At 40.8% G+C, this 26,782-nt stretch overlaps 1 protein-coding gene and 1 long non-coding RNA gene across 2 annotated transcripts in view; one reads left to right on the top strand and one right to left on the bottom strand.

Moving 5' to 3' along the window:
- LOC124478010 (CD166 antigen homolog) overlaps window positions 1-20,056 on the bottom strand; it is a 23,490-nt gene extending 3,434 nt beyond the window's left edge. The window contains exons 1-11 of the mRNA XM_047036107.1: window positions 19,793-20,056; window positions 4,772-4,878; window positions 4,195-4,411; window positions 3,972-4,036; window positions 3,453-3,540; window positions 3,010-3,183; window positions 2,240-2,364; window positions 1,888-2,020; window positions 1,357-1,469; window positions 1,140-1,266; window positions 914-1,035 (exon numbers count right to left, since the gene is read on the bottom strand). Coding sequence (XP_046892063.1) covers window positions 914-1,035; window positions 1,140-1,266; window positions 1,357-1,469; window positions 1,888-2,020; window positions 2,240-2,364; window positions 3,010-3,183; window positions 3,453-3,540; window positions 3,972-4,036; window positions 4,195-4,411; window positions 4,772-4,878; window positions 19,793-19,847 — 1,326 coding nt within the window. The 5' untranslated portion in view covers window positions 19,848-20,056. The remainder of the gene's footprint in view (window positions 1-913; window positions 1,036-1,139; window positions 1,267-1,356; window positions 1,470-1,887; window positions 2,021-2,239; window positions 2,365-3,009; window positions 3,184-3,452; window positions 3,541-3,971; window positions 4,037-4,194; window positions 4,412-4,771; window positions 4,879-19,792) is intronic.
- On the top strand, window positions 20,020-26,782 carry LOC124478039. The gene is made up of 3 exons (XR_006957201.1): window positions 20,020-20,049; window positions 25,717-25,922; window positions 26,199-26,782. It is a non-coding gene; the product is annotated as an uncharacterized LOC124478039 (long non-coding RNA).

Raw genomic sequence — 26,782 nt, 5'->3', positions numbered from 1 at the left:
GCATTTGTCCGTGACTCTGCTGCCTCTATAGGAATAAAAACCTGTGTGACTCAACCATGGAAAACTCTGAAAAAGGTCATGGCAGCATTTGAGTGGATTTATTGCGCTGACTCACGTCAAACACAAGCATGTGCATGTCTGCTCACAATGCACACACAACACAACACCTGAGCACTGCACTGACAGCTGCATCTCATGCTGTCTCATTGTGTAGCCATGCAATCAGCACACACAGAGCCACCAAAACAACAAAGTGCTTTAGTCTTCATGACAGACTAATGCATAATAAACTTGGTGTGCATTTGAGAAAACAAACATATCTCTGAGCCACTCAACACTGAACCCCATTCATTTAGAAAAAGTTTCAGACAGGAAGTTGAATGAAATAAACGGCATCTGAGACCAAACCCTTAAAATAAGGAAGTAGCTTTCTGTCGGTAATAGACAGGGGATGATGAAATACCACCAATCACTGCCTCCCTACAAAGACATCCACTGGTTCATTGACAGTAAAGCTAACAGATTTAAGACTTCTCAGTCTTCCTGACAGATTCCAATAAAAGGAAGCTTAAATGGACTCTCTTTATAAGGTCAGGGCTCTGCTTCATATCTGCAGAAACATACCCAGAATAACTGGGGGGATTTGTGCATGGTCTTGCTCACATGGTGACATGCAACAAAACTATGGGCCGCAATGAATACATATTTTTGCCTTGATATTTTTCGTATGCTTGACATGAGAATCTTTGTGAATGTAACCATTTATTTAAACACATGAAAATGGTTTTCGGGGGGAATCAAAACTAGACATTAAGGTTACATTTACTACCATGTAACTTACGTAGCAATACTTTTTTGTGACGCTCCAAAATTCTGTCCCCTGTAGTGTGGTGTGTATGTGTGCATTGCATACCAAGGTTCCATTGATGCTCCAGGCCACGCTGGGCTTGGGGGAACCTTCAGCCTCGCACACCAGGACCTTGTGCTGACCATCCTCACCACGCTGTTTAATCAACCTCTGGATGACAGGGGGCCCTGTAACAAGACGCATCTCTCCAGCTAAACCAGGACAAGAGAGATATCGCATACGCCATGCAGGAGGAAATCGACAAGACTAACAAATGCAACAAAATCCTTACCTTCAACAACGACTTCAAATGAATCTTTTTTGACGAGAGTGCCAATGGCGACTTCACACTCATACAAACCAGAGTCAGAGAACGTCAGTTTGTCAAACTTGGGCTTCTTGTCCAGTTTCTTATGGTCCTACAAACATAGATAATAAAAAAATAAATAAAAGCCTGCTACAACTAGCTTCTTTTCAATGACCAATGCAGTACCAGCCATACACCACACCTTTGTCCAGGACACTTTAGGTTCTCCTGATGCATCGGTCTGGAGGGTCAGATCCAAACTTTCTCCAGCACTCTTTATGACTTTTCCAGAGGGGCTCAAGGTCATATCCAGGTCTGCAGGCGAGGAAAGCACACTATAAACAGGCAGTTTAACAGCAACGAGGAGAAGAGCACCAAGCTCCTGTTGAAAACCATATCAGCTCCCTGCAGAAACCCCAGCACATCCTCATTGATCCAGCTTATTAAACGTATTAAAGGACCTGGGCTCTAACAGAACTTTCACCTCACAGTGGAAGAGACTGACAGGAGAGAAGTGCTCAGACTAGGTAATGATACGTCTCTCTCTACTGAGAAATATGATAACCGCTGGAAACTGACTCAAATTCACAGAATAATTCATTAGAATAGGTTTTAAATATTGGTTTTCTAATCACTGAATCATTAAGGATATGAAAACGTGGAAGATTTACAGGAAGGTGACCCACACTATTGCTTCGACAGAAATGCAGCACAGGATACAAAGGTGACTTACAGTTAACAGTGATGTTTTCAGAAGCTTCCATGTTGCTGTTGTCGATAAGAGCACATTTGTATTCACCAGTGCTGTCGCGCGTGACATCAGTCAGAACGTAGGTGTCCGAGTTCTCCACTTTCACCACCGCACCCTTATAGACCATGGAAAATAATACTTTAGATTCTGGACACTCAGGAGTCAGAAACATTTTTCAAGATCAGCTAGAATCTCAAAGAAAGGTGGGATCAGGGACAAGATGGAAAATTAGAGACTGGTGGTATCCGCAACTACTTCAGGAAGTTGAACTACCAATAGTGGAGATAACGGGGTGTGACAAGAATGCAGATGACAGAAGTTGGTCAAAACTCACTTGGATGTAGAAGTTGAAGCTGGTTGGAGGAGGGTTTCCATCGGCTTTGCACTTCAGAGTCACATTGTCTCCTTCCAACACAGGGTCATCAGGGATAATCTCCAGGCTGACCTTCTCTGTCGGGTCTGAGGGGAGAAGTAGGAGAGTATGGAACCAGGGGGGATGATGGGATCAGTCAAGAACAGTCTCACAAACACCTGGCAGCTGTATGTGTAAGAGACCAACCAAGCATCCAGCCTGGAAAAATTCACAGTTATACACAGAATTTTCTGAGTGTCGAGGCGATGTCAGAGGATACAGCTACGGAGCTCTTGAAACTACACTAGCACCCTGAGGCACAAGACAAAAAAGCTCTTTTAAAACCTCAATGGTACTTGATGGCTGCTTCAACTGAGCCAAATGGCCCACATTTATTTTACGACTGAATTCAGAGACCCTTCCAGTTTTGATGATCCCTATTCAAAATGTCTTCTCGAGCAGATAACATCGAGCTGTACTCCGAATGTTACGCTCTGTCTCCCTCTGACAACAGAGTCACCCTCACCTCATTTTTTAATTAACATCATTACAGCATCATTAATAATATTGTCTGCCTTGAATGGTGGAAAAGAGGAGCTTCAACTACAGGCGGAAAATAAAACACCCGTCATCCTGGCTGTCAATACAGTTGCTGTTTACCGGTGAGGAGCACAGCAAATCGACTGTCTGGGAAGAGGGATGTACTTTCGATTGATAACGGTTGTTAGGGCAGTTTCTATCTGATTACTCACAGGTGACAGTGAAGGTCTCAGGTGCTGTTACCAAGTCATCCCCAGCAGGGTGATGGGAGCCGCAGGTGAACTGAGTGTCGGTGTCCTCCTTCTCAGCAGCGTACTGGAGAATGGAGGAGGTGGTTGAAAGGCCCGTGATGGAGTCCACCTCAACTGAGGTTTCGACAACGATCCCTAGAAACCACGTCCGCAACGGTTAGTAACATCACATACAGGGAACGACACATATTAACCAACTATGGCACAATTAATAAGGCCTGACTTTGTATGTCCCACAGGAAGAGATTGAGATAGGTATCACTGCTGCACTTCTGGGCATCCTGCATGCCAAGATGTTGTGACTGATTGTGAAACCAGACATGAAAGTTCCCACTCTTATAAACCTTGAGATACTTATTTCTTCACTATCTTTGAATAAAATATCACATTTGATAGTTGCATACCTTTCCCATCAGCCACCAGAGGTCTCTTGTTCTTAAACCATGTGACGTCTGCGGGCGGATTGGCATCGTGTGCTCTGCAATTCCCCATCTGTGGTTCAAAGAACAAAATGAGAAAGCTGCTAAATCCTGCTTTTGATCTATCATTTGATATACAGTTAATTAATCTATGATTATAGCCTTAATCAAATGTGTGCATCTTCTTCATTGATCAAATATCCCTGCAAGTTAGCTCTTATTGGGACTGCGATGGCCTTTAAGAAGTATCTAGTTTTCTAGCCAGTGTGGCATGAAATGCCCCAAGCATTTTAAAACCCTATCTTAGACCCTTTGGGTCCTTTAATTGGAGGAGGCTCTGCTGTTTACTAATTCAGAAGCATTACTTCAAAGACCTCATCCTTCTAAAAGTATGGTCTTTCTTTAGTACGCCTCCAGATACTTCATCTCCAGTGAGGGATCTCCCTTGATAACACTGCTTAAAATAATGTAGGTATAAGCAATGCATATCATTAGAAGCCCTACCGTGGTTAGTTTGCCAATCTCTAGCTCCTCAACTTGGCCAGATACTTCCAGTTTGGAGGGAGCCTCTGAAAAACACAGAACGCAGAACTCAGCATGTCAGCATCTCTAGTATCTAATACACCCAGGTACATTGTAGCACTTCTGTCAGTGGAAATGAAAAATACTGTTAATCTCTATGGTTCCTCCATTTCACTTAACACCTATTTTTGATCCCTGTACTCACTCTGGACAACCACTTCCACACGGTTTTCTGCAATGTCATTTCCTTCCACCATCATGCAGGTGAAGGTTGTCTGGTCACCCAGTGTTGCATCAGAAATGAGCAGGCTGGAGTTTTCGGCCATGCTCACGCGGTCCTTGTAGTCATCTGTGGCAATGATGGAGATGTTCAGGCCTGCCTTCTTAACCAGCAGGTCTCCAGAACTTCCATCTCTCTTTTCCTAGATGGGATTAATTCAGTTAGGGAATTTGATCATTATGGTTTTGATTTATATTAATGATGAAGCCCCACTTCTACTACTATATCATCAGTATCACAAAAGTTACTAAATGTACTTAATTAGAAGCTTTATAACATATTTATAACATATTGCCATACATTCATTTTGTAAACTATTGATGTTCTTGATGAGGGAAGTTCAATCTTAAACATTTCTGTAGTATACATTTGCTTGTGTGTGTTTACTGACATGTCAGGCTCATACATGTGGTTATCTCCAACCTCACTTCCTAAATTAGGATTAGGCCCGCTTCATCATTAAACACATGAATTTTCATAAATAAATACAGTGTTAACTTACATATTTCCATTTAGTCATGAACAAGTCCTTTGAATTTGTACCCTGGTTATGGCACGGAATGACAATGGTGGTTCCATACTGGCCAATAATTTTGCTCAGACCACTCACTGAGGGAAGACAAGAAAGACAAGAAATATATATATTTATATTTAATACATCAGAAATTAGATCAACTACAACACAGCTTGATACACCATGGCGTTAAAAGTAAAAATGTCCACTTAATTGTTCATTTGCAGAGACTACATTTTTCAAATGCATTATGTCTTGTGTACGCAGCTTGTAAAATGTAAACAAATCTCAGTTCTGAACAAAACGTTTCCATGGAGATAAAGCCAAGCATGAGAGGGAGGGGCAAAGCGGAAGGAGGTGAGAAAGAGAAGAGGGAGAGTAGAGGAGTGGGGACAGAGGCCTGAAGGGAGTGGCAGTCTCAGATAACTGGAGGGAAAGAGAGGTCGTCATGGTGCAACTGACTTGTAGGTGTTGCTCAACTTGCCATAAAAATACCTAATTTCAGTCTTTCAGAGTTTAGGTTGAGGTTAAGGCATGAGTGGGAGGGTAGAAAAGACACAAGTTGTTCTCTTTAAGCTCAGTGTTTCCCACACAGACTAATTTGTGGCAGTGCACCACTGAATCAACACCGGCCGCCACCTATTGCATTCTAATCTGTGGGAAACACTGAAGCTAACACTGCACTCAGAAACGAGTCACTGGGTAGTGAAAAATAGTCATACAGCAGAACAAAGTGATGCGTTTCCTTTTTTTCAGGAAACAGACAAATGCACAAAGCAGGAACTGCAGTAATATATCATTACATTTGTCCTGAAATGATTTCTTTCTTGTAGGGTAGAAATTAGTGTCTGACAAAATTCACCACACAGCATGTATTCATTTGCTTCTTGTCCCTCAAATTTGAATCCCTGTTTGAATGGAAGTAAATGGCTTTACCATGGTTACCATCACTTTCACACAGATCAGGTCAGTAGGAAAACTTGCCCCCTGCATCCACAATGTGCACATTAGTTCTAATAGTAATAAAACGTTTTTAGTTCGAATTTTTCGCTCACTAGGGGTTTTTAGCCCTTATTCAATTACACATAATTGACTGATGGTCTAACTGGGCGGTTTAAACTAACCACACTTAGATAGGACACACAATTTTAGATGCGACTACCAAAGTCTAGTGAGCTACCTCATGAAAGAAAAGCACATTAAGAATATGTTTGAGACATTCACACGTAATTCCATTCTCAGATGCTTTTATTAAAAGCAACGTACAGTAGAAAGTAAAGAAACAAGCAAGTTGTTCAGCTATGCTCTGTAAAACAGACGTTAAAATGCTTTGTATTAAAATAGCTATTTTGAATTCTTAAGCGAAACTGTAAAACCTTTAAATTAGTTTGTATTAAAGAAAGTCTTTCTCTCTTCTGACTACAATGTGACCCAATGAGAACTAATCGTACATGTAGAATTACAAAGGGACAAAGCTCCTACTGCCTGTTGAGATAAGGTAATCCTCTGTCACCAACGAGATGACCGACGTGACAATGTGGGTCATACACTGAAGACGCAGTCTGTTCAAACACTAACATTTACACCCCATCTCTGCAAGACAAAACTGATGGCTATGGCTATATCTTATAAATATATTTATACACATACTTATAATAATTAATATCATGTCATTCAATTTAAAGTCTCATACTCAAATTCTGACCTGTAGCCTAATCGCATCAGTTCACTGAAGCCTTGAACAGTTCAGATAGCCAGGTTTGATGTAAAATAATTAGCTGTTAGGAAGTCAGATCCTTAGGTTGAAAGTAAACCAGTTTCAAACAGGGTAGGACAGCAATGGAAAATCAAATAACGGACAGAGAAGGAGAGAGGGAGAGACAGCAGCACCACGGGAGATCCTTTCATGTTCCTGATTAAGGTGGCTCTCTCCCTAAGGAGAGACAGCTGAGGACAGCTCAGATACACTCTCACAGGGGAAATCAGACACCCCTCCACACCCCCCCCACACACACTCTTCCATACCTCCCTCCCCACTCTCTTCAGGAGAGATCAAAAAATAAGCTCAAACTTATTAAGTGCTGAAACGGAGGCCAGTGCAGTGAATGGTGATCCCATGGTGCATGCCCACAAAGGCTACACAGTGAAGGCTTTCCACATGCAGCAAGCAGAACCACTCCAACTAGATCAATAGTGTTTTGAGGAAAGGCCAGACTCCAAGAGTGAACAGTGGTGCAGACAGTACTGCAGAAATCAGAGAGAACTTAACTCTGCGTGACATTTACTTTTTCCTTGCCATCTTTTATTGAATTATTAAACAATCTCTGAATTTTGATTTGCCATCCCTAGAATGTATGTTAACACCATCAAACTTTCAGTAGTTTCAGAATTGGTACAGAATAAATGTATACTGTTCTGTTTCCTTATTACTAATACGTTTGACCAACTGTTGTTATGCATACTGTAAGTTTGTTGTATATGGCCCAGTCAGACAGGATGTCCACTTCCACTGTGAGATTGATTGAATATCAGTGTTTAGATGTTTCAAAGCATACCTTCCATCTCATACTTCAGGGAATTTACAACAGGAATCTCTATATTTCACATACTGCCCATGTCTATGCTTCAGACATGTTCTCATGAACAAAGCAACCCAGCTGAACTGGTTTGTGACCCTCCCCCTTACCCTGCAAACCAACCAAATCTTGCTGTTTCTTTCAATCATTCTGCAATGGAAAGGGTGTAATCATCTGGTGGATGAATGACTGACAGCTCTCTCTCACACACACACACCATCCTCATCACAAACAACTCTTACTGTTGTTTAAACCACACAGTGGGAATGCCACATTTGAGCTCAGTGGTTAGTTCTATAATCTTCCCCCCCTCCTGTCTCAATTCCCATTATTCTGCATGTAGATCACTGTGAACGGCATCAACAGAGCCTGGTCCAAACGGTCTGTCTCTTATTGATTCAGGTCAACGTTTTGTGTTTTAATTGTGGGTACGTGTATTTATTATTAGCGGGTGGGTACGTTGAAGTGCAGAGTGAAAAACTACTTTATCTACTTGGTACACTAGCTTTTACGCAAATACGGCCAGATAAATTCATCTAGAAGGGAGCTCCTGCTTGCCTGAGCCAAAATGATATCCGTGACAAATGTATTTGTTCTGGATGCAACTTGTATTTATCTAGTTTCATTGGTCCCACAGTGCTATCGCTCTTGATAAAAACATTTAAGCCTCGTCTAGTTGACTTCGTTACAACACCTATAGATCAACTGAGAAAGTAATGGGCTCAGAGCTCAGACATTGTCTGGAGTACCACCTGTGAGGTGCCCGTCGATGTCTAACGACTAAAACGCTGTCTCCAGTCGCAGGAAGTTCCTGAATGGAGCCTTATACCTGTGTAGGCTTGCCACTAGACAGAATCGGGTGACTGATTCCCGGATTTGGGGGTTGTGAAGAAACAAAGTATAACAAAGAACAGGTAGTATGGAGCAGGCAAATAGTAATATGGTAAAATAGTTCATTCAAAAGTACAGTTAACCTTTTGAGCAATAGTCTCACAGATAGCAATTTTATCAGCAAAATCCAAACCAGTGGCCCATGTCATGAAAACATTTTAAAATGTTTTTACCTCCTAGTTCCTTTCAGAAAGCAAACACACAGACGCAGACAATATGAAAGCACCAACTCCCATCTTTTTTGAGCCCTCAGCAATCACCCGGTGAGGCAAACAAATTACCCAGTCGTCTGTGCATTGTTTGTGAACAGGTGCCTCATTTTCCTCCACCTGCTTTCCCAAGAGAGTAGTGCTCTCACACAACAAAGTTCCAGGGAATATAAATAGACTATGAATTTGCACCATGTTCCTGCTCAAAACATCTCAAGCTCCAAAGTCAATGACAGAACATTACTGCCAACCACAAATTTTCAACAAACTTGTAAGTAGATTTCACAGAAAAGAAAACAGGGAAACAATATTTTCAATTAACTATATATACTGTTTTGTAAGGATCTATGTGCCATCTGGTACATAAATTGGGGTTGCTTCAAATTTGAAAACAGCAGCATCAAGGGACACAATCTAATCTCTCTAATTTTCAATTGACTGAAGATGTTTAATAAAAAAACATTCCTACTTGTTTGTTAGGAATACATTCTGTTATGAACATAAGAAATGTGAGCAATATACGTGAGTCATAGGAAAGGACAAAGCTCATTACTAGAAGTGATGGTGTATAAAGGCTTTCACCATGACACAAGCTGGGAATGGATCTTGAGGTCTCATTAGTCTTTTATATGTGGTCGTATGTGCACTCAAACACACAAGATCCTGCTAAAACCTTTTTAAAAACACCATAAATTACTGCTGTGGACAGACAGCTACTGTAGGGTAACGGCACAGCTTTCAGCCAGCATCCTGCTGTCAGTTTAGGGTATAAGTGCACTCTAAAATCACACCCATTATGCTGTGAATTATGTATTGGAGGGGTGCAGAGGACCCCCAGGGGGGAGGGGTTAAGGGACGTCTGCTACCGTCAGACAAGAAAGAAGACCACAGGAAGACTCAGTTCTGACCCTGCAGATCCAGCAGCATCACCCATTAATGATTGGCTATTAAACCCAACATCAGCCATTAACAAAACCCTGCCACGCCACTTCTCCTGTGGTCCATTAACTCCAAATCTAATTCACTGGTTCTGGGGTTTGGCAATGACTTCATTCGGCTGCTTCTGCAGAAGCCCAGATTACCTCACTGCCTTCTGTGGGTCATGTCTATTATGGAATCACTGTTTACTGTTACCGGTATGCTGCTTTAAAAAACACACACAGACACACAATAGAATGGGAGGACTAATGGAACTTCTCAATGACGGGAAAGCCTTTATTAGGATGCTGTTCCATTAAACGTACTTGCAGCTTTATTTTATTTGACAACAATAAATTGAATGAATCATTTGTAATGTATTGTATTCCTAGTTACATTAGCTTGTTACACTTTCTATGTGTATTTACTGTGACCTTTTCTGGGAGGGTTTTATTAAATGAAATATGTGAACTGGCAGTGGTATACTACAGTAAGTACTGTTTTATAGCCAACTGTCGGTTGTACGGCCCATCCCACAAAAGGTTTATGCACGTACATGGTAGCAGCTATTACGAATGTGTTTATAAAAATCATGGGGAAGCAAAGACCCCACAACCACTGCCAGTCTATTATGGGAGACCACAATCCTAAAACCATGTCTCACTGTTGAGGATACAAAATCCCTCCCCCAAACCCTACTTACAAACCCCACAACCCCTCCCGGTACCTGTGCTTTTGAACATTCGCATTCCATAGGTGCTTGAGAGGGGCCCCTGTATTTACACCATCTGCATATGGTTGTAGGCGATGCCGGTAGATACCAATCAAAGATGGTGTCATAACATACCTCTGTTGAGGGCCAAGAGCTCACCTGCAGCCAACGCCTCCGAGCAGATGAAGAAGGAGGAGGCCTTCGTGATGAGCCCCGAGGCTCAGTGTGGCGGCTAAACAAAACAACCACTATTGATCTCAAAGTGCTTTGTGAGACGTTGTAGGAAGCAGGAGTTGACGTTTCCTCGATGCAAAATGAATGATTAATGTGTGGATCCCCTCAGCTGAGCCATATTCTAATTTATGGGCTGAATTTAATGCGATGACTATTTTGCAGTATCAGTAATGTTTAATTATGCTGTAAATGGGCAGAAACATTTGTTTGTCCGGTTGCATGCTACGGCTTTCATTTCCAGTAACTGCTCTGGCAGGACATGATCCTTCCCCATTACCAGTGTAAGTAGTGCCCTGTGTTGTGTATCGACTAATGACTTAGCTGCCCTTCTAACCCTTCAGTGAAACACACCAGGCTTTCCCTCTCCCATTCCAATAAGGCAAGCAGCCTGGTTGGTATTAAGAGTGCATCGTGGTCTGAATTTATGCCCTGCTTCACAATCTGACTCTGACGCTGGGGGGCCTAAGCCCCTCCAAAAGCAACACAGGCCAGACAGCTGAAGGAAAAGTAGGAATGCAGATAATGTGCACACGGGAGATTTAATGCCAGTGTGGGCATCCTGCCTGTGTGCCTTTACATGCTCTGACCAAAACAGACACATCTTATGATTGACTGCTGTGAAAGGTCAAAGATTAGAACTCACCGCCTCACCACTGTGTCTCCCGTGCAAAGGGATTTACAACAAGAGCCAATCACACTTCTGGTTAATTTTTTATTTAATCCAATGAGAGCTAGGCTGCTTCCCCTTTTGAGTGCTTCTTGTAGACTAGTGCCGTTGCTACTGCCGTTGCTAATAATAAATACATAGCCTAGCTATGTGAGTAACCCCAAGCATGTGCATAGCCTAGCTATGTGAGTAACCCCAAGCATGTGCATAGCCTAGCTTTGTGAGTAACCCCAAGCATGCTCTTAAACCGATCTTTAGACACTGCTCAGAAGAAAACAACAGTTATAGGGTTTGCCTGAGTGCATGAGGTCAGAGGGGAGCGTGTTATTCCAGCAGATACTCGGTTGAAAGATGGATCCCTCTGTTCTGTGAGATCTGTGTGTGGAGGTCATTCACCTGGGGCAGGTGTGACAAACGTCCATCACTGATGACCTGTGCTGGCCCTGCCTGTCAGAGGCGTTGGGTGAGGACCTGACTTTCTCAAAGGAAAGTCTGTTGACGCATAATCTCTTCACCTCCCCCCCAAATCCCAACCAGCCATTCTGGTCTCCTGAGATGGGCTGCCACAGGTCCAGTCTGCTGCCCCCGAGGTCACAAAAGAGCCTTGATCCAAAGACTTTAGCCCTCCAAGGGATAAACAGATAAAGCAGAGAAAGATAGATGCTACACAGAAATGAAAACTTTGTGTGATTAATAGTGTTTGACCTACTAGAGTTAATAAGTAGTTGTAGCCTCATCGCTTGCTGAATAGCTTCCCTCCAAGTTTAAGAACTGCTTATTAAATTCACACTAGAAAAAAGATAGAAATACTCTCTTGGGAGTGAGCTTATAAAGCATACCTGTTGGTTTCTCTGAGTATAATCAAAATATGCTGATGTGATTTTCAATCCAAGTAAGCTTCCACTGTCAATTATGAAATGCAAGGCTGTTTTCCTTTGGGAAACAGTAAAGAAAATTAATGTAGTGTCTACCTTAATATGATTTGATTATTCTAAATGATTCTCCTGAAAGACCATTTAATATGTAATTTATTTTGGGAATTTGTCAGGTTGATAAACAATTAAGGTATTTTCTTATAGTAAATATCTCTTCCCTCCTGAAAGTTACATCTTAAAAAAAGTTTTCTGTAAAAAAAAATACACTGTAGCTTTAAATCACAACACAATCTGGACTTGAACTCAGGAGGGACTTTCACCTTTTAGAGAAACACTGGATTGGATTGGACATTTTCAAATATATCAGCCGTTTGAATCGTCATGCCACAACAAATAAAACAATTCTTCCTTTTCATCGCTGAAACTCGACAGCAAATCTCACTTTAATTTCTTTCTATCTGTGTCCCATTTGCCTTGGGTGGACCATTTATATCCGGGCCGTAACATATTCTCATTAGCTTCTACAGATGACTCAATGGCCATTACATTTTCTCTTGCCATTGAGAGGAGCAGCCATATATCAACATAAGTGCTTGAAAGCATCTATGCTGGCGCCACGTGTCTTTCACTAGAATCCCCCTCCTGCCTGTCTGTGCTGTGTTTCCGACCACAGAGTCTTTGAAAAGGGCTTTATAGATGCCACTGATAGTGAGCTGTCTTGACACTGGTAGCAGAAAGACACGTTACCCAACAACTTCCAATGAATTTGTTGATAAGACAGCTTTCAGGAAAACTCATGTTTCAGCAGCTTTCCCAAAGCATAAACCAGTTGTCTACAGCCTGGGGAGACATAAGTCCAGGCAAGTCCCATTTGAATAAGACAAAGAAACCTATGGCGGAAGACTATGTAGACACAGCTAACCACATACATAGTTATGTTCTATGTGGGGAGAAAATACAAGAAACCTAATCTATGAGAAATTTATTTTGTGAAGAGAATACTGCCTTGAACCGAAGAATGACAATGTGATCCAATTACTTGAAAAGCCATCTGGAGACATTACTGTCTGGGTACAAGTGCATGTAATAGCTGACAGAGGTTATGGTGTTCACTAGTGTGATGCAGTGCATAGTGTCAAGTATGTTTATAGGAAAACACACACAATGGCTAGTCCTGGAGATGGGACAGGTAATCTTCAGATTTATTTAATGGAAGAGTGGGGATGCCTTATTCACATATTCCCAGACTACAAGTACTAATCTGACTTCAGGTATGAATCAATGCTGTGCATTCTACCTTCAAAAATGTCTTACTGAAGATTTCAACATGGCCTGTCAACATAACATGTCAATATATTAGGAAAGGAAATGCCCCTTCCTAACCATTTCTGTTTGTATGACAATTAGGGTTGGGTACTGAATCCAGGTGCTAATATGGCACCGGTACTTATATGACCGTTATGTACTGGACCAAATCAGAATGCAGATTTTGGTACCACTATGTCTGAGCTGTCGATTGTCATGATCGCTAGTTAAATTATAGCCTACTGCATTCGTCTGGTGTCAGAATAATCTAAAAAATAATACATTTACATGAATGCAAGTCGAAGAATATGGCAGACAAGTAATTTTATTTTTATTCTATTAGAAAACCTTCTTTAAATCTCCGCCCCGGAACGGTTTACAAAACAAAACAATACTCCCAATCTATTTGTAGACTAGTAGTTGACAGAGGATTTCAGAGCAGAGCATGCAGCCCGTCTGATTCTGTGTCTCCAAATATATGAGCCACAAAATGAGAGGTAACAGATGTAGAAATTCTTAGCAGGAACACAGGCTACTTGAAGACTTCTGACATCCCATTATAAAATATAACATTGCTTTCAACAGTCACAGGAGGGAATCTTCACATTTTGTGTACACTGAAACCCTAATGGAAGTTCTAGAGTCCTTAACTTAAAGCCAAAGTGCCTCTGCATACTTCCACAAACCACAGAACAGTATACAACAAAACAGTTTATCTGCATTGCAAAAAGGGCAATTTCACTTCATTGAATACAAAAGTGCATAACATCCTGTTGCTGTAACACTTCTCAATAAATAAATACTCTACCTTTTATTTAAGGATTACTGAGTTTACATTCTGTTTAGCTTGTCTGGATTGGTTCTTCTCCAGCTTAGTGCTTCAATCACACTAATTTGTTTGGCTAGGCCAGAGCACAGCATTTTGCACACCACTCAAACACACAAGAGATTGTCCACCTGGAACTGTAAGGTAATTCACACAGTACACCGACAAATGGACTAGCCTGCACCACTTCTGGGATGTACTGATTAAAAATTGTTCAAGGGCAATGTGACCCTGACCGAAGACGGATAATAAATGTACTTTAGTAACAATTTTTCTACCAATGCTAAATCAAATGATCTATGGATGAAAAACACATTCTGACTATTACAGCTCTGGGCTCCACAGTACGATACCTACAATATATCAAAACAGAAAATAGCATCTTTTGACTGAACCCTTAACCTCCCCCAAACTACAGGAACAGGAATATAAGTCATGACATAACATGTGTTTGAAACATGTTTGGGGCATCCAAACTGCTTCTGAGGTGCAAAATGTATATTTGTTGTGTATGGTTGAGAGAGGGACTCAGTATATTACAACAGCAAATACTAAGCCAGTGAAAATGACAGGCTTTTAATCTCACTCAGCGATATGCAGCGTCTGCACTGGTGAAAATGTAAGGCTCTCCTCCATTTCTGAAAAGAGATCCTGCAGGTTCATCTGAAGCAGCATGTAATCATGGATAGCTTCGGGCGTCACAGTGTGCAGCATTCTCCAAAGGATAGACGAGGGGCTTCACTAGCACACACAGAACCAGCCTTTAAAATGGCCAGACTGGGGGATATAGAGGTCAAACACTGACACAAAACACTTCCCTTCAGCCCCTGGGGGCAAGGCACTTCATGCACCATGTTTTCAAGGATGAAAAATTGTTACAGACTATCTGAATGAATAGAGTAGTCACTAGTGCAATACTGTTACTGACCTAACAGAGACCATTTCAGTGACAAAAAAGACAATGTGGCATGTCATTCTTTCAGGGGGCCAATAAACATGTGGAATTCACTATATAGACAAAAGGCAAGATAACGTAATGGGCCTCTCCTTTGACCAAATTGAAAAAGTCAGATGGGGCTGCTACTGATTCAGCCCCTTGCCTCATGTAAATAGCAGTAATTATGACTTTAGGGATGGTATAAATCATGAAGGTTTCATCCCTGACCCTTTGATGGGTCAGTGGGAGTTCCTGCTGTCCCCAGTAATACTGGGAACACAACAATGGCATTATTACTGCTTTGAGGCATTGTGATTTTCTAAACAACTCCCCTTTCCTCCTTGTGTACACATGACCCAATGACCTGTTCCTCAAAAAACCTCAGCATTTGAATTACCCCTGAACTACCACACCAACACGTTGGCAGATGGCTCCAACAAACCCAATCAAATTAAGCAAAAGTTTTCCATCTTAGTCAGAATATCTAAACTAAGATGGCTGTCTCAGGGCCAACAAGGTATTGTAATCTGTCTGGGAATGTTCATGGAAGTGAGCTTCTTTCAGTTTTAGGGACATGCACATGAGGGGTGAGAGGACATGGGGCACACAGTCAATGGCTTTCACAGAGGGGTGTATGCTGCTCTATCTTTGTGACAAAGGGAGGAGTTGGTTGGAGAAGTCCCCCCGATCATACATGCATTGGTTTTAAAAAACCAGTCTGCTTCACAATGCAGCCAGCAGGAGTCCTGCCGGAATCCAGCAGACGCAGGGGGCAGCGTGAATGACAAAGGAGAGAAACAACCTCACTTTTTTTTTGTCACAAAACAAGGGTTGACCGATTTCAGGGCACTGTAAGACTTTCATGGAACCCAAAGGTACTTTCATGCATTTCAATAGGAACATTTCTGCATAGGGAAGAGTGCTGTGGCCATCTCTCTCCTGTTGTTAAGACTTTCTTTTTAACATTTGAAACAATACAACTGTGGCCCCTCCCACTGGATAGTAAATAGACCTTCATTTTAACTGTGACTAGCAAGAGCAGGCGACTGTGGAGAATAGATTGCTGTGAGAAAATGGATACAGGGAGAGGACGCACCTGAAACAGGGATCTCCATTCAGTGTTAAATACCACCGGTTCTGGCTCTTGTTCTCTCAAATTAATCTACCATGTCAATCCTTAAGTAATGTCTCAGGAAAAATGTAATCTATATGGAAAACATATCATATCTGAGTCAACTGCCTGTCGAACAGGTAAACCCCAACCTAGGCCTTCTCCAACTGTCTAAAATAATGCTAGTGACAGAAGAATTGTCAGTTTTCATGGATAGGAATGGGATTAGAGTAAAATCTCAGTTTTCATGGATAGGAATGGGATTAAAGTAAAATCTCAATGGTTATGCTGAGACATAACATGAATCTCCAGATTCATGTCAGATCCAATCACCAAAGTGTAATTGAGACTCCCTTAATGCTATTTTACTAAAAACAGGCAGACGACAGGCTTTTTTCTCTCATGCAAGCTGTTGCTTGAGTCTCATTTCATTTATCATACTTATCTTTTCAATTCATCCAAGCAAAAGCCAAATATAATCTTGCTGAGTGTCTGGTCACTTGAAATAGACAACCTATCTTTTACATTGACAACAGAAAGACACCATTATCTGTGGTGGCATACCTTTCCTATGAGAGCAGTAGCACTGAAATGTATCTTGATGTTTTCACACCACTATAGAAAGTACATCAAATTTCAGTTCAAAATCAGTTTCAGTGACTTACATTTACATTACATTTATTCATTTAGCAGACGCTTTTATCCAAAGCGACTTCCAAGAGAGAGCTTCACAAAGTGCATAGGTCACTGATAATAACAACAAGATAGCCCCACAGCATTGCGGGTAGTCAAAAACAAGAAGTACATATTGTGAACAACCAAAAAATAGTGCTAAAGGGAAGAAACCATAAGAGCATGTAGTTAAACAAGTTAAAATTACACAACATTAATCTCTAAGTGCAGGTGTACCTGTAGGAAAGCAATAAAAATAGGATTAACTAAAAAAAGAATACAACAGTTTAAATCAGCTACCACTAACCAACAAGAGCAACAATCTAAGCAAGAGTCATTGTGAACCTTGAGGAAACTAGCGTTGGGTTCAGCACATAGCACATAACAAATCAGCAAGGGAACCAGGTAAATGTATCAGATAGAGAAACACATTTTTTTATAAGATTATTAACAGATTAAATCAGAAATGATTACATCTAGTATGCTGATGTGCTGACAGTGCACATCTTACTCTTCAGGTGAATAATCTATGAAGCCATCACCTCCTGAGCTGAGTGGTCTTCCTGTTGCTCTACTATTAGCACTAATGTGGAAACATTACTGAAATGGCTCAATAAATCAAGTCAGTTTCCATGACGTTATCTCTAATATGTTTCTCCTGACAACATAAAATGATTGGAGACTTCTGTCCATACGAGTTGGACCACAAAAACACACACAGTTGCATCCATCCTGCACGAAACTGAAATGAACTTGATGTCCGGATAAAAAGACAATGCATCTCGTAGAAACAAATGAATACAATATTTGCCCATTTTATCATTGTCTTGATTAAGGGAATTCTATTAAATATCAGTTTGAATATTCAACAGTCTTGACAGTTCCATGAATTAAAAAAAAAAAAAAAAAAAAAAACTAAGATGATTGCATGAACAATGCATCTACATAAAATTATTTATATCATTATATTCAAGAGAGGTAAATAAAGCCATACTAGAAAATCACACCAACTCCTCCGGAGGCACATTCTCAATTTCTTATTATGACCTACAACTTTCAAACCTGTTTTGTCATCATTATTGAGCAACTGAATTTTCGCCTGGGGGGCAAAGGGAATAACTGTCATAGAAATACCTAAACCAAAAACATCTCTGAACCACTCTAGAAAATATGTCTCTGAACAGGATGGGGCTTGCAACCACCCAAAGCACATATGCAAACAGAGAATACAAATCAGCCCAAGTTTGCATTTTTGTCTACATTTACATTTGATTTCTTTAAACTTTAAGCCAATGCTTATGACATTAATCTATCACGTGTGGACAAAGAAGCTGAATACATTTCAAATGGAACAGAGGTGGAACCCCATGAGAACACAGGGCAGATTAGGCCATTAGCAAATGAAGAGCACCACTTGTCTGATGGATAATACCAGGTGTGACACTGAATGGTGTTTTTTCAAAAAAGGAAGATAAGCGGGGGAGGGGTGGAGGGAACAAAAACCAGATGCAGCCTTTCATACTGTTTGTTCAAAAGCCTCTTTGCCAGTGCTGTTTTTCAGCACTAACTGGTCTGGCTGAGGGTAAGCCTTGGTGGCTTCAAGTGTTTTAGGCAAAGAAACACCTAAAGCAATGCAAGGACTACATTTCTTTAACAACACTATTTCCTTCAGCAATAATAGCTATTTTGAAGCCCATTTGCGCAGTGCACTAAAATTTAAATGAAATGTTTCCATGATAAATTATAACAGTTAATAGTGGTTCTACAAAGTATGCTTAACCATTGATAAATAATCGATCCACATGCAGAAGTGATCTCCACAGTACCAGCAAACATAAACACAGGGTTTCACCATCCACAGCCCTCCTGTCCAACAGCGTCATGTTTCCTCATCAAATGACAGAATAGAGGGAATGCAACATAAATTACCAGTCCTCCCTGAGGCAACTGGCAATGCAACAGCATTGAAGTGTCCACATGAAAAAAACTCCAGCTACAACATGTGACATCCCATTATCACGTGGCTTGTCATTTTTCACACAGTTCAAATAAAAACACCCTAACCCTGAGACAGGTGAAGCATGCTGTTACCCGGCAGGACAGACATCAATGTCATGTGACCAGGTGTCAGTCTGAGGGAAGCTAAGTGAGATCAACCTCCCTTCTCTTGTCCCAAAGGACATGTCTGTGAGCTCTCAAACAGCAGCTCTTTTCTATGGGTATAGGCTGAGTGGTTTAACACATGGTGCATACCTTGTGGTTTGAAAAAAAAAAAAAAGGTAATTACAGTGAGTGTTGTAATATGTTTTTTGGCTTAGCTAGCATTACATGTTTTGTATATTCTTTGTTAACCATTTATACTAAAGCAGCACCCCAGACGCCCAAGCCTACCCACTGCAGACCCACCCCCGCTAGAAGATATATTAGAGATGTTTTCGAATTAGAGAAGACTAGGTTGTGTCCCCAAACGTGCATCTTTCCATGTCTCAACATAAGTCAAAGGAGTGAAGTGTAGGTGCTAGGGCTATGTGACTCGTCAGCAAAATAGCAAAGCAATACAACAGCGGGTGTCATTCATTCCCTAAATAAGGCACCTCGGACCACGCCTTTGTCGTTATTGTGCTCTTCTCGTGCACTGGGGCAAATACTTGTACTTCATTTTGAAACTTTTGTTGTTACAGTAACCGTTGATGCTTCAATTAAATGCTAGACAACCTCTTCTAAATTGAGGACACATGCACCACATGGCTGACACCTGCTTAGTAGCCTGTGTGCCAGCAGTTGGCAAGAAATTGAGCAGTGAATGGAAAACAATAACCCAGGTAACTGAAATAATCGTTAACTTTCATGGTACGATTATTGCAATAAAATCTGACTATTTTTACAACTAATGGAACATGGAACTATCGTTTGAATAACTATTTTGAATGAGGAAAGACTAATTGTGCGTCCAATGGACAATGTTCAAAACAACAGGGGATACATATCCTGAGCCATTTGAACAATACATTATAGTTAAAACTGAATTCTATTTCAAATGTTAAAACAACTGAAACATGGCGGTATTGTTTCTTACCTTGATAGATTGTCGCGACAAGAAGAGCACCGACGAAGCTGACAGAAAAGTGCATCCTTGTGAGTGGCACGGATCCAAGTAGATTTTGCTCTTCGGTTAACACGAGTTAATGATTCTCTGTAAGGTTTTATGGAATTTGACTAAGTTTACAATTATTGTAATTTAACCATTCACTTTATGTGTTCAGATCCTGCAGTGTTTCACTTCAGAAGGCGAACAGGTGAAATGCGGGAGAGCGAATCAGTCGAGAGAGCTAGGTAGGTTTGAAAAGCAACTCCGCCCAGGACCCACCCCAGTCATTTGCCGACCCCCCTTCACCACGCTTTCTCTCTCTCTCTCTCTCTCTCTCTCTCTCTCTCTCTCTCTCTCTCTCTCTCTCTCTCTCTCTCTCTCTCTCTCTCTCTCTCTCTGTCTCTTTCTCTCTCTGTGTCTCTTTCTCTCTCTGTGTCTCTTTCTCTCCCAGTCTCTCTCGCTCTTTCTTTCTTTCTTTCTGTCTCCCTCTGTCTGTCTTTCTTTCTACATCACACACAGACACAAAAACAAACACACACACACACACACACACATTGTGCGTCATGCGAACAACAATGACAACAATTTTCTTAACATTCACACAGAGTGACACTAAAATAGTAATTTCCTTCACAAACATTTAGAGTTTTCTCCAACCCATTGATGCTGCTGAACGGTTAGTATAGGAGCAGGTTTGGGTGTTTTTTCTATTGGAAGGTGTTATATGTGACACTGAATAGTGATCCAAATATTTTTGGTGAAGGAATTTGTAGTGTATGCAGATAACATCCCATTTCAGCTCATGCCACAGGGTAGGTACTTGACTGAACTTTCTTTTAAATGTTCTAATCTTGAGCTTCACCACTGTGAAACACGTGCACATGGATGTACACGTGCGTTTCATGTATGTATGTGCGTGAGTGGATGTTATGTTCAGTTATTGTAGACTTGGATGCAGACAGCTTTTTTTACGTGAATGTGCAATCTATTTAGTTTCAAGGCCTCTAAGTAACCACACACTGTCTTACTTGTACGGAGTGTGAAAAATTGTACAAGACAAAAAAGAAACATTGTGATCTTACTTATCTGTGCTAGAGGGTCATGCTCAGGTAAAGGCTTGTGTAGGAGTAGGAATTTATAAACAAGGGCGAGGATTTCAAGTCGTCACAAAGTAGTGTGTGAAGGTGTATTAGTCAGTGCATTGGGTCAGGCTTAATGCACGGGCTTACCAGGGCTTAAGACCTCGGGCCAGAGCCAGCCAAGAGACCATGAGGACTTAGGTAGCTAAAATAAAGGCCCCTTTTGACCAGAGGAGGGTCATCTCTTGTCAGGGTAGCAGCTTCACAATTAGATCTACAGCATCTCCAGTTGTCATGCAAGTGAGAAAAACCTAACATGTTAAGCACTGTTCAGACTGTTCACTGTTCAGAGTTAAGCACTGATATTGCTGTATACTGTGTCATTCAAATTCATAGTTGGGTTTAGTTACTTACATAGTTAAATTGCTTTTACATAGAGAAGTACTGTATCCAATCCATAAGTCTTATGTTAACGCTATTTTTCAGTGCTTAAGTAACTTAAGTATAAATATCAATCTACAGCCCTGGAATAGAATAATAATTTGGTATATCATGTCACATCCGAGGCGCTGTAGAAAAATGTACAGTCTTTCATTTGATGAGAGAAATCGTTTTCTTCTCTTGACATCCAGTGAGACATCTAGCTGAACTGCCACTTCTATCAGGATGAATGTGAAAAAACCTTGACATTCTATAGATGTGTTGAATAAGACAGTTTAGGCACCCAGACATACATTTATAAATCCATGGATTCCGTCTCACATGCTAGGTAGAATAATTTGTTTACAGATCCGGTATGTTTTCACCTACAAGATTTTAATAGTAACTTAGTAATACTGTACACCTCTACCATCTCTCTACTAATCCAGAATTTGCCACCATTGTGGAGAAGCAGCATGTGTGGGGTACAGGGAATGCCCCTTCCAATGCCTCAGGGCAATTGTGTGTTGGGTCACAGGTCCCTCTCCAAGACAGCCTCCTTTAGAGCTGCAGATGTATGGTTAGGCTGACAGAGAGGGGGGTTGGGGGGTGGGGGATTGGCCCAGACATACACATGGTGTAACGACAAAGACAGTGACCCTAACATTTCTTCTGTAGCCCAGGGAGGTGGAGATCCAAGTAATGGCAAGCCCTGTGTCAGCCAGCAGCTCCACTCTCAATCGATGATCGCTTCATTAGTTAATCTGATTGAGTGTGCGAGTGGGCATTGGTCGATGGAAGGGTTAGCCCTATAGCTCTGTGAAGAGTCTGTGTTGTATTGATTTCATTGTTCTCTGCCGAGACCAACTTTATTCAACGCATTCTCATACTTACAGAAACACAGGAGCTGTGTCTCTGTATCTCAACTCATCAAATCCTCCATGCCTCAATTGTGTTTCAGTAATCAATAGCAATGGCTTGTTGAAATAATCTTTCAAACTAATTATAAAGATAAATCACAAACGAGAAAGTCAAATCATGTATCATGCAGTTAGAAGCATCATATAATCCCTTTTGGCTCAAGTTACTTACAATATAATGCCCAGCTTCTGTGCACGATGGTGGGGTTTCAAAATGGCTGATGCTTTCTTTGTGCAGTTTGACTGAACGTAACTGGCTGGGAGAGAAGTGGTGAAATTATTCATGAAGACATAGGCCTGTCTACTAGGACCCACTCAGCTGTCAACTGTCAGTAATGTTTATACTTCAACTAAGCCTGCAATTATTTGATGGTCTGTCAGCTAATGATGGCACAAAGCCTCTGGAATCAGCAGTATTTATGTTTGCCCTGCTGTAGGCTTATATTCCCAACACAAACCCTGAATATGCACAAAATAACAGTTATCAGATTTTGTGTGTTGAATTAGAGATTATGTATGTAGTGGCACTCCGTTAAATCTTCTGTTCCATGCCACTGTTTTGAGGTTAGTCTAACGACAGTAAATGACATGCGAGTGAGTCAAGCAAATCTTCAGGCTGTGGTTTATTTATCATTTATTTATCATTTAGTCAGAGAACCCCCCCCCCATTTTTTTTTTACAAATAATAATAACCCGAATACAAACCCACATAGAAAACAGAATCATGTAAACAAAACAGAATCATTTAAATAGAAAAAAATAGGAAGGTTTGGTCTGGAAAGCTGGGAAGTGCCCAAAAGGATGTTGAAAAGCTTTGAGGATCACTTCATAAGGAAAGTACATAGAAATTTAAGGCTGTCAAACTATGTTCAAACCAGATTTCAGTAACTGGAAATGCAAATTACCAATAATAAGTGAATTAGTTAATTTCACTATTGTTCACATCATTCGCAGTCTTTCCTTGGAATTAACAGTAGTCGTTTGGGTAAAAAAATTACATTGACAATCTTTGATCTGTTTTGTCTTTAAAGCTGAGACAGGAGATACCAGCCCTGGCAAGATAAAACCATTTGATCAAATTGAGTGAAAAGGGAATGTCAAGATTATCAAAGCAATGACACAGGAATAAGAAATTAAAGGTAGGCTACTATTTTTCAACCACAGACCATGCTGCTGAATCATTGTGGGACACTTATAGTCTGGCTTTGAAAGAGCTGTCTTTGTATCATAAAAAAGTTTAAAATATTCATTAAATAGTTTCAAAGCTATAATTTTAAACTACTTTCTATGCCTGTTCCCTTACTTCACATGTATTAAAATAATCCTTGTCATATTCTTGAGACATTTTAGATGTTGAAATAGTAAATAAATTGCGCAACGTTAACTGATTAAGATTCTGGCAGTTATATTATAAACAGGATAACTCACAACCCCCTCTTCTTTACTGGAATGCACAAAATAGATGTGACTTTAACTGGTAATGGCAAATGTGTTGCATTTTGACATTTTGAAGCCCTAATAAACCAGTTCTTGCAAAAAGATGTGAAAATTGGACATGTTGTCAGGTAAAATGCGTCAACTTTCAAAGCAAGGAGACATTAGCCAGTGATTATGGGAAGGGAAGAAAAGTGTGTCCTCATGTGTGCCATGATGTCTGACACTACAGGGCCTGAGTGCTCTGGACATGGAGCCAAGTCACACTACATCCAGCTCAGCCTTCTGTCAATAGCTCAATCAGATAGATGCAACATAAATTGTCCAAGCACAGGGAGTTGGCCTTTAGGGCGGAGAGCTGAGGAAAGGTGGATAAGTCTTTTGACACTTGAATCTTTGGGGATTTTGTTGGCTGAAGACCCCAGGGAAGTTACTAGTGGAAATACCTGTTTTGTGTTTCCACAATGACAACTAAGGAGACGGTTTGGTGGAAATAACCCTTGCCATGTTGATAATATCTTTCTGTTGCCTCTGGGCCAATTTTGAGTATTCAATTTGAGTATTTAGCAAATTTGAGTATTCAATAAACTGAACACCCACTTACGACCTACAAGAACACAATCAGGGCGTGTTCCCCATCCGCCTTGCTTCCAAACAAACTAGAATCAGTAGCATTGGAATCAATAATAAAACAAATGCACCCTTAGCTCATGCAGTACCCATAATAATGCAGCACAGTGTGGTTTACAGACCCTGGCTTAGAGTGAAGGACGAGCGATACAAGCCAAGCGCCGACACTGAGAATAAGGGAATGTGAAACGCGCAGAAAGTCACTTCTTGGATCCCACATGTCCCTTATGTTCAGCCTGTCTTCTGTGTTGTGAACATATGGTTTGCATACATGCTGTGTTGTGAATGTCTTGTGTGCAAACCGGGTGATGTAGGATATTTATAGTCTGCACACTCAAGCCTCTGGTGACACTTGGGAAGGTGTTTGTCTTGTATTTGCCTTGAGAAATACTTTGAAATTATTTGTGTTATTTTAAACTTTGTTTACATTATTCAGAGCGTGTTTGAAAATATGTTTAAAGATCCAAAGACTATAATCCTCGAAATGGAGAGTTGTCATGTCAGTAGTATGACAACGATATTCACTTCAATGATTCCTCTTGACTTTGGCTACAGATCTGTCACTGACACTTTGATGTGATTTAATCATGTGATTGAATTATTTATTTGAACCTTGAGATGGAAGTAGTCTTGTTTCAAACTTATTTTTTAAGAACGTTGTGCGTGAACTCTAAAGGTCTGCTAAGTTTCCCAGTGCTCAAGCCTTCATGTGCCCTCCACTGCCCCTCTGAATTGCCACTTTTGAGCAATTTAGCAGTAGCTATAAGTAGTTTTCTCATTTTGTTACATCCATTTCACATGGAAAAGATCTAGCTGTGCCATTCATCAAAAATATTTTTTAGTGGAACAGTCATGAGCACCTATACACTGAAGCTGATTTGTACTGGTTACATGTGGAGACACACCTACAGCAGGTTCACTAATTGGCCCTGTTATCCAGTATTCTGCTTGGGTGGAGAGACTTTACCAAACGTTTGACCTTTTTGTTAGGAGTGTTTTCTTTCACCCCTCACACTGGGAAAGTATTCTGTGAGAGAGGTTATGAATCTAAACCAGTAGACAGACATAAGAAATCCAAAGCATTTTCTCCATCTCAAGATGACATCTATGTTGTACTATTGTTCTGAATGAAAACAGATGGCTAACCTTGAGAGTTTGTTGTCAAACTGTCAGAAATTGGTCAAATGGGCTCAATGGATCAATAATAGAGATAGCAGGACTGACATTTTAGTTTTAAAAACGCAGAAAGAACATTTGAAAATGTACAGTAAGAGAATGCTCGGTTGTATTATCGGACACAGCACAGAGGTAAGAATGTAAAGTACATTTATATATATATATATATTGTGTCTGTTACACTGAGGGGAAGTTTCATAACTGTCAGGTTAAAGTCTCTGCCTCTGCTGTGTCTGCCTGTGTTTCCTGATAGTTTGACAGCAGGGACTGGCTGGGGTGAAGGTTCATTACTCATTAATGACAACCCTATTCTAAACAAGAGAATCTGTCTGGACTTGTAATGAGAGCAGCAGCCCTATTCGGAAGACAGAAACTCTTCCAATTAGGGTCTCTCTCCTGTCTCTCCCTGCCCCTCCTCTCAGCATCCCAGCTTCCCGCCACAAACATAACAAACCAAAGGTAAGAACCCATTCATCCTACGGCAACCGAGGCAACTGTCACAAGGACAACAAACCATTAATCCGGTCCACACGTGAACAGCATAGCAGCCTCTTTACATTCCATCGACCACCTAGCAATGCCACACTGGGTGATTGTAAATGTTTGACATTTTTAGAAATACCAGAGTTGATGTTCCCAGTGTGCAGTATCTGTCTCTTTGTCCTTGTTATAGATCAGATGCAGCATTAAGATGTAAATTATGCATGTTCAAAAAACGTTAAATATTTATTTCAGGTTTAAAGGTCTCGGTGAGCCTAACGTTGAGCCATTCTACCAAGTCTTGCTGAAGGCCTCCATGTTATCTCAGTACTCCAGATACAACAATACTCTTTTAGCATTGTAGTATCTTAAGACTATGTACAGTACAACTTCTGTCACTGAACGATACAACTGTTTACATGAAATCCGTTGGCTGTGCTCTCACTGTCTTACAATAGACTGCCCGTGACAGCAACATTCCACCACAGAGGTCAAAGATCTGTCCCTTGGCCTTCCCAGAAGCCTCAGGCCTCTGCCCTTTCCTACTGAAAGACTTCCATTTTGAGAGGTCTGCGAGCAACAATGGAACACTTGTGAGTCTGTAATGTTTTTCAGTGTGACTTTGTACAACATATAAACACAAAGGTCAATGGACGTGCACACACGCATATCCAAAAAGACCCGATCAACAGAGGCAACTACATGCACTCTTTGTTTACCTGATTGCTTTGTACCAACCTGAGTGAAGGAGAAAAGACATGATCATCTGTCTGAGGGTCAATAAGATCCCTTCACATTAATCTTACACAATTTAATTTCTTAATCCTCCTAATTTTATT

The sequence above is a fragment of the Hypomesus transpacificus genome, chromosome 15 (genome assembly GCF_021917145.1).
Source record: "Hypomesus transpacificus isolate Combined female chromosome 15, fHypTra1, whole genome shotgun sequence".
NCBI lineage: Eukaryota > Metazoa > Chordata > Actinopteri > Osmeriformes > Osmeridae > Hypomesus > Hypomesus transpacificus.
Note: the sequence above shows the minus strand (reverse complement) of the source record. Positions and strands in the feature narration are given on the sequence as shown.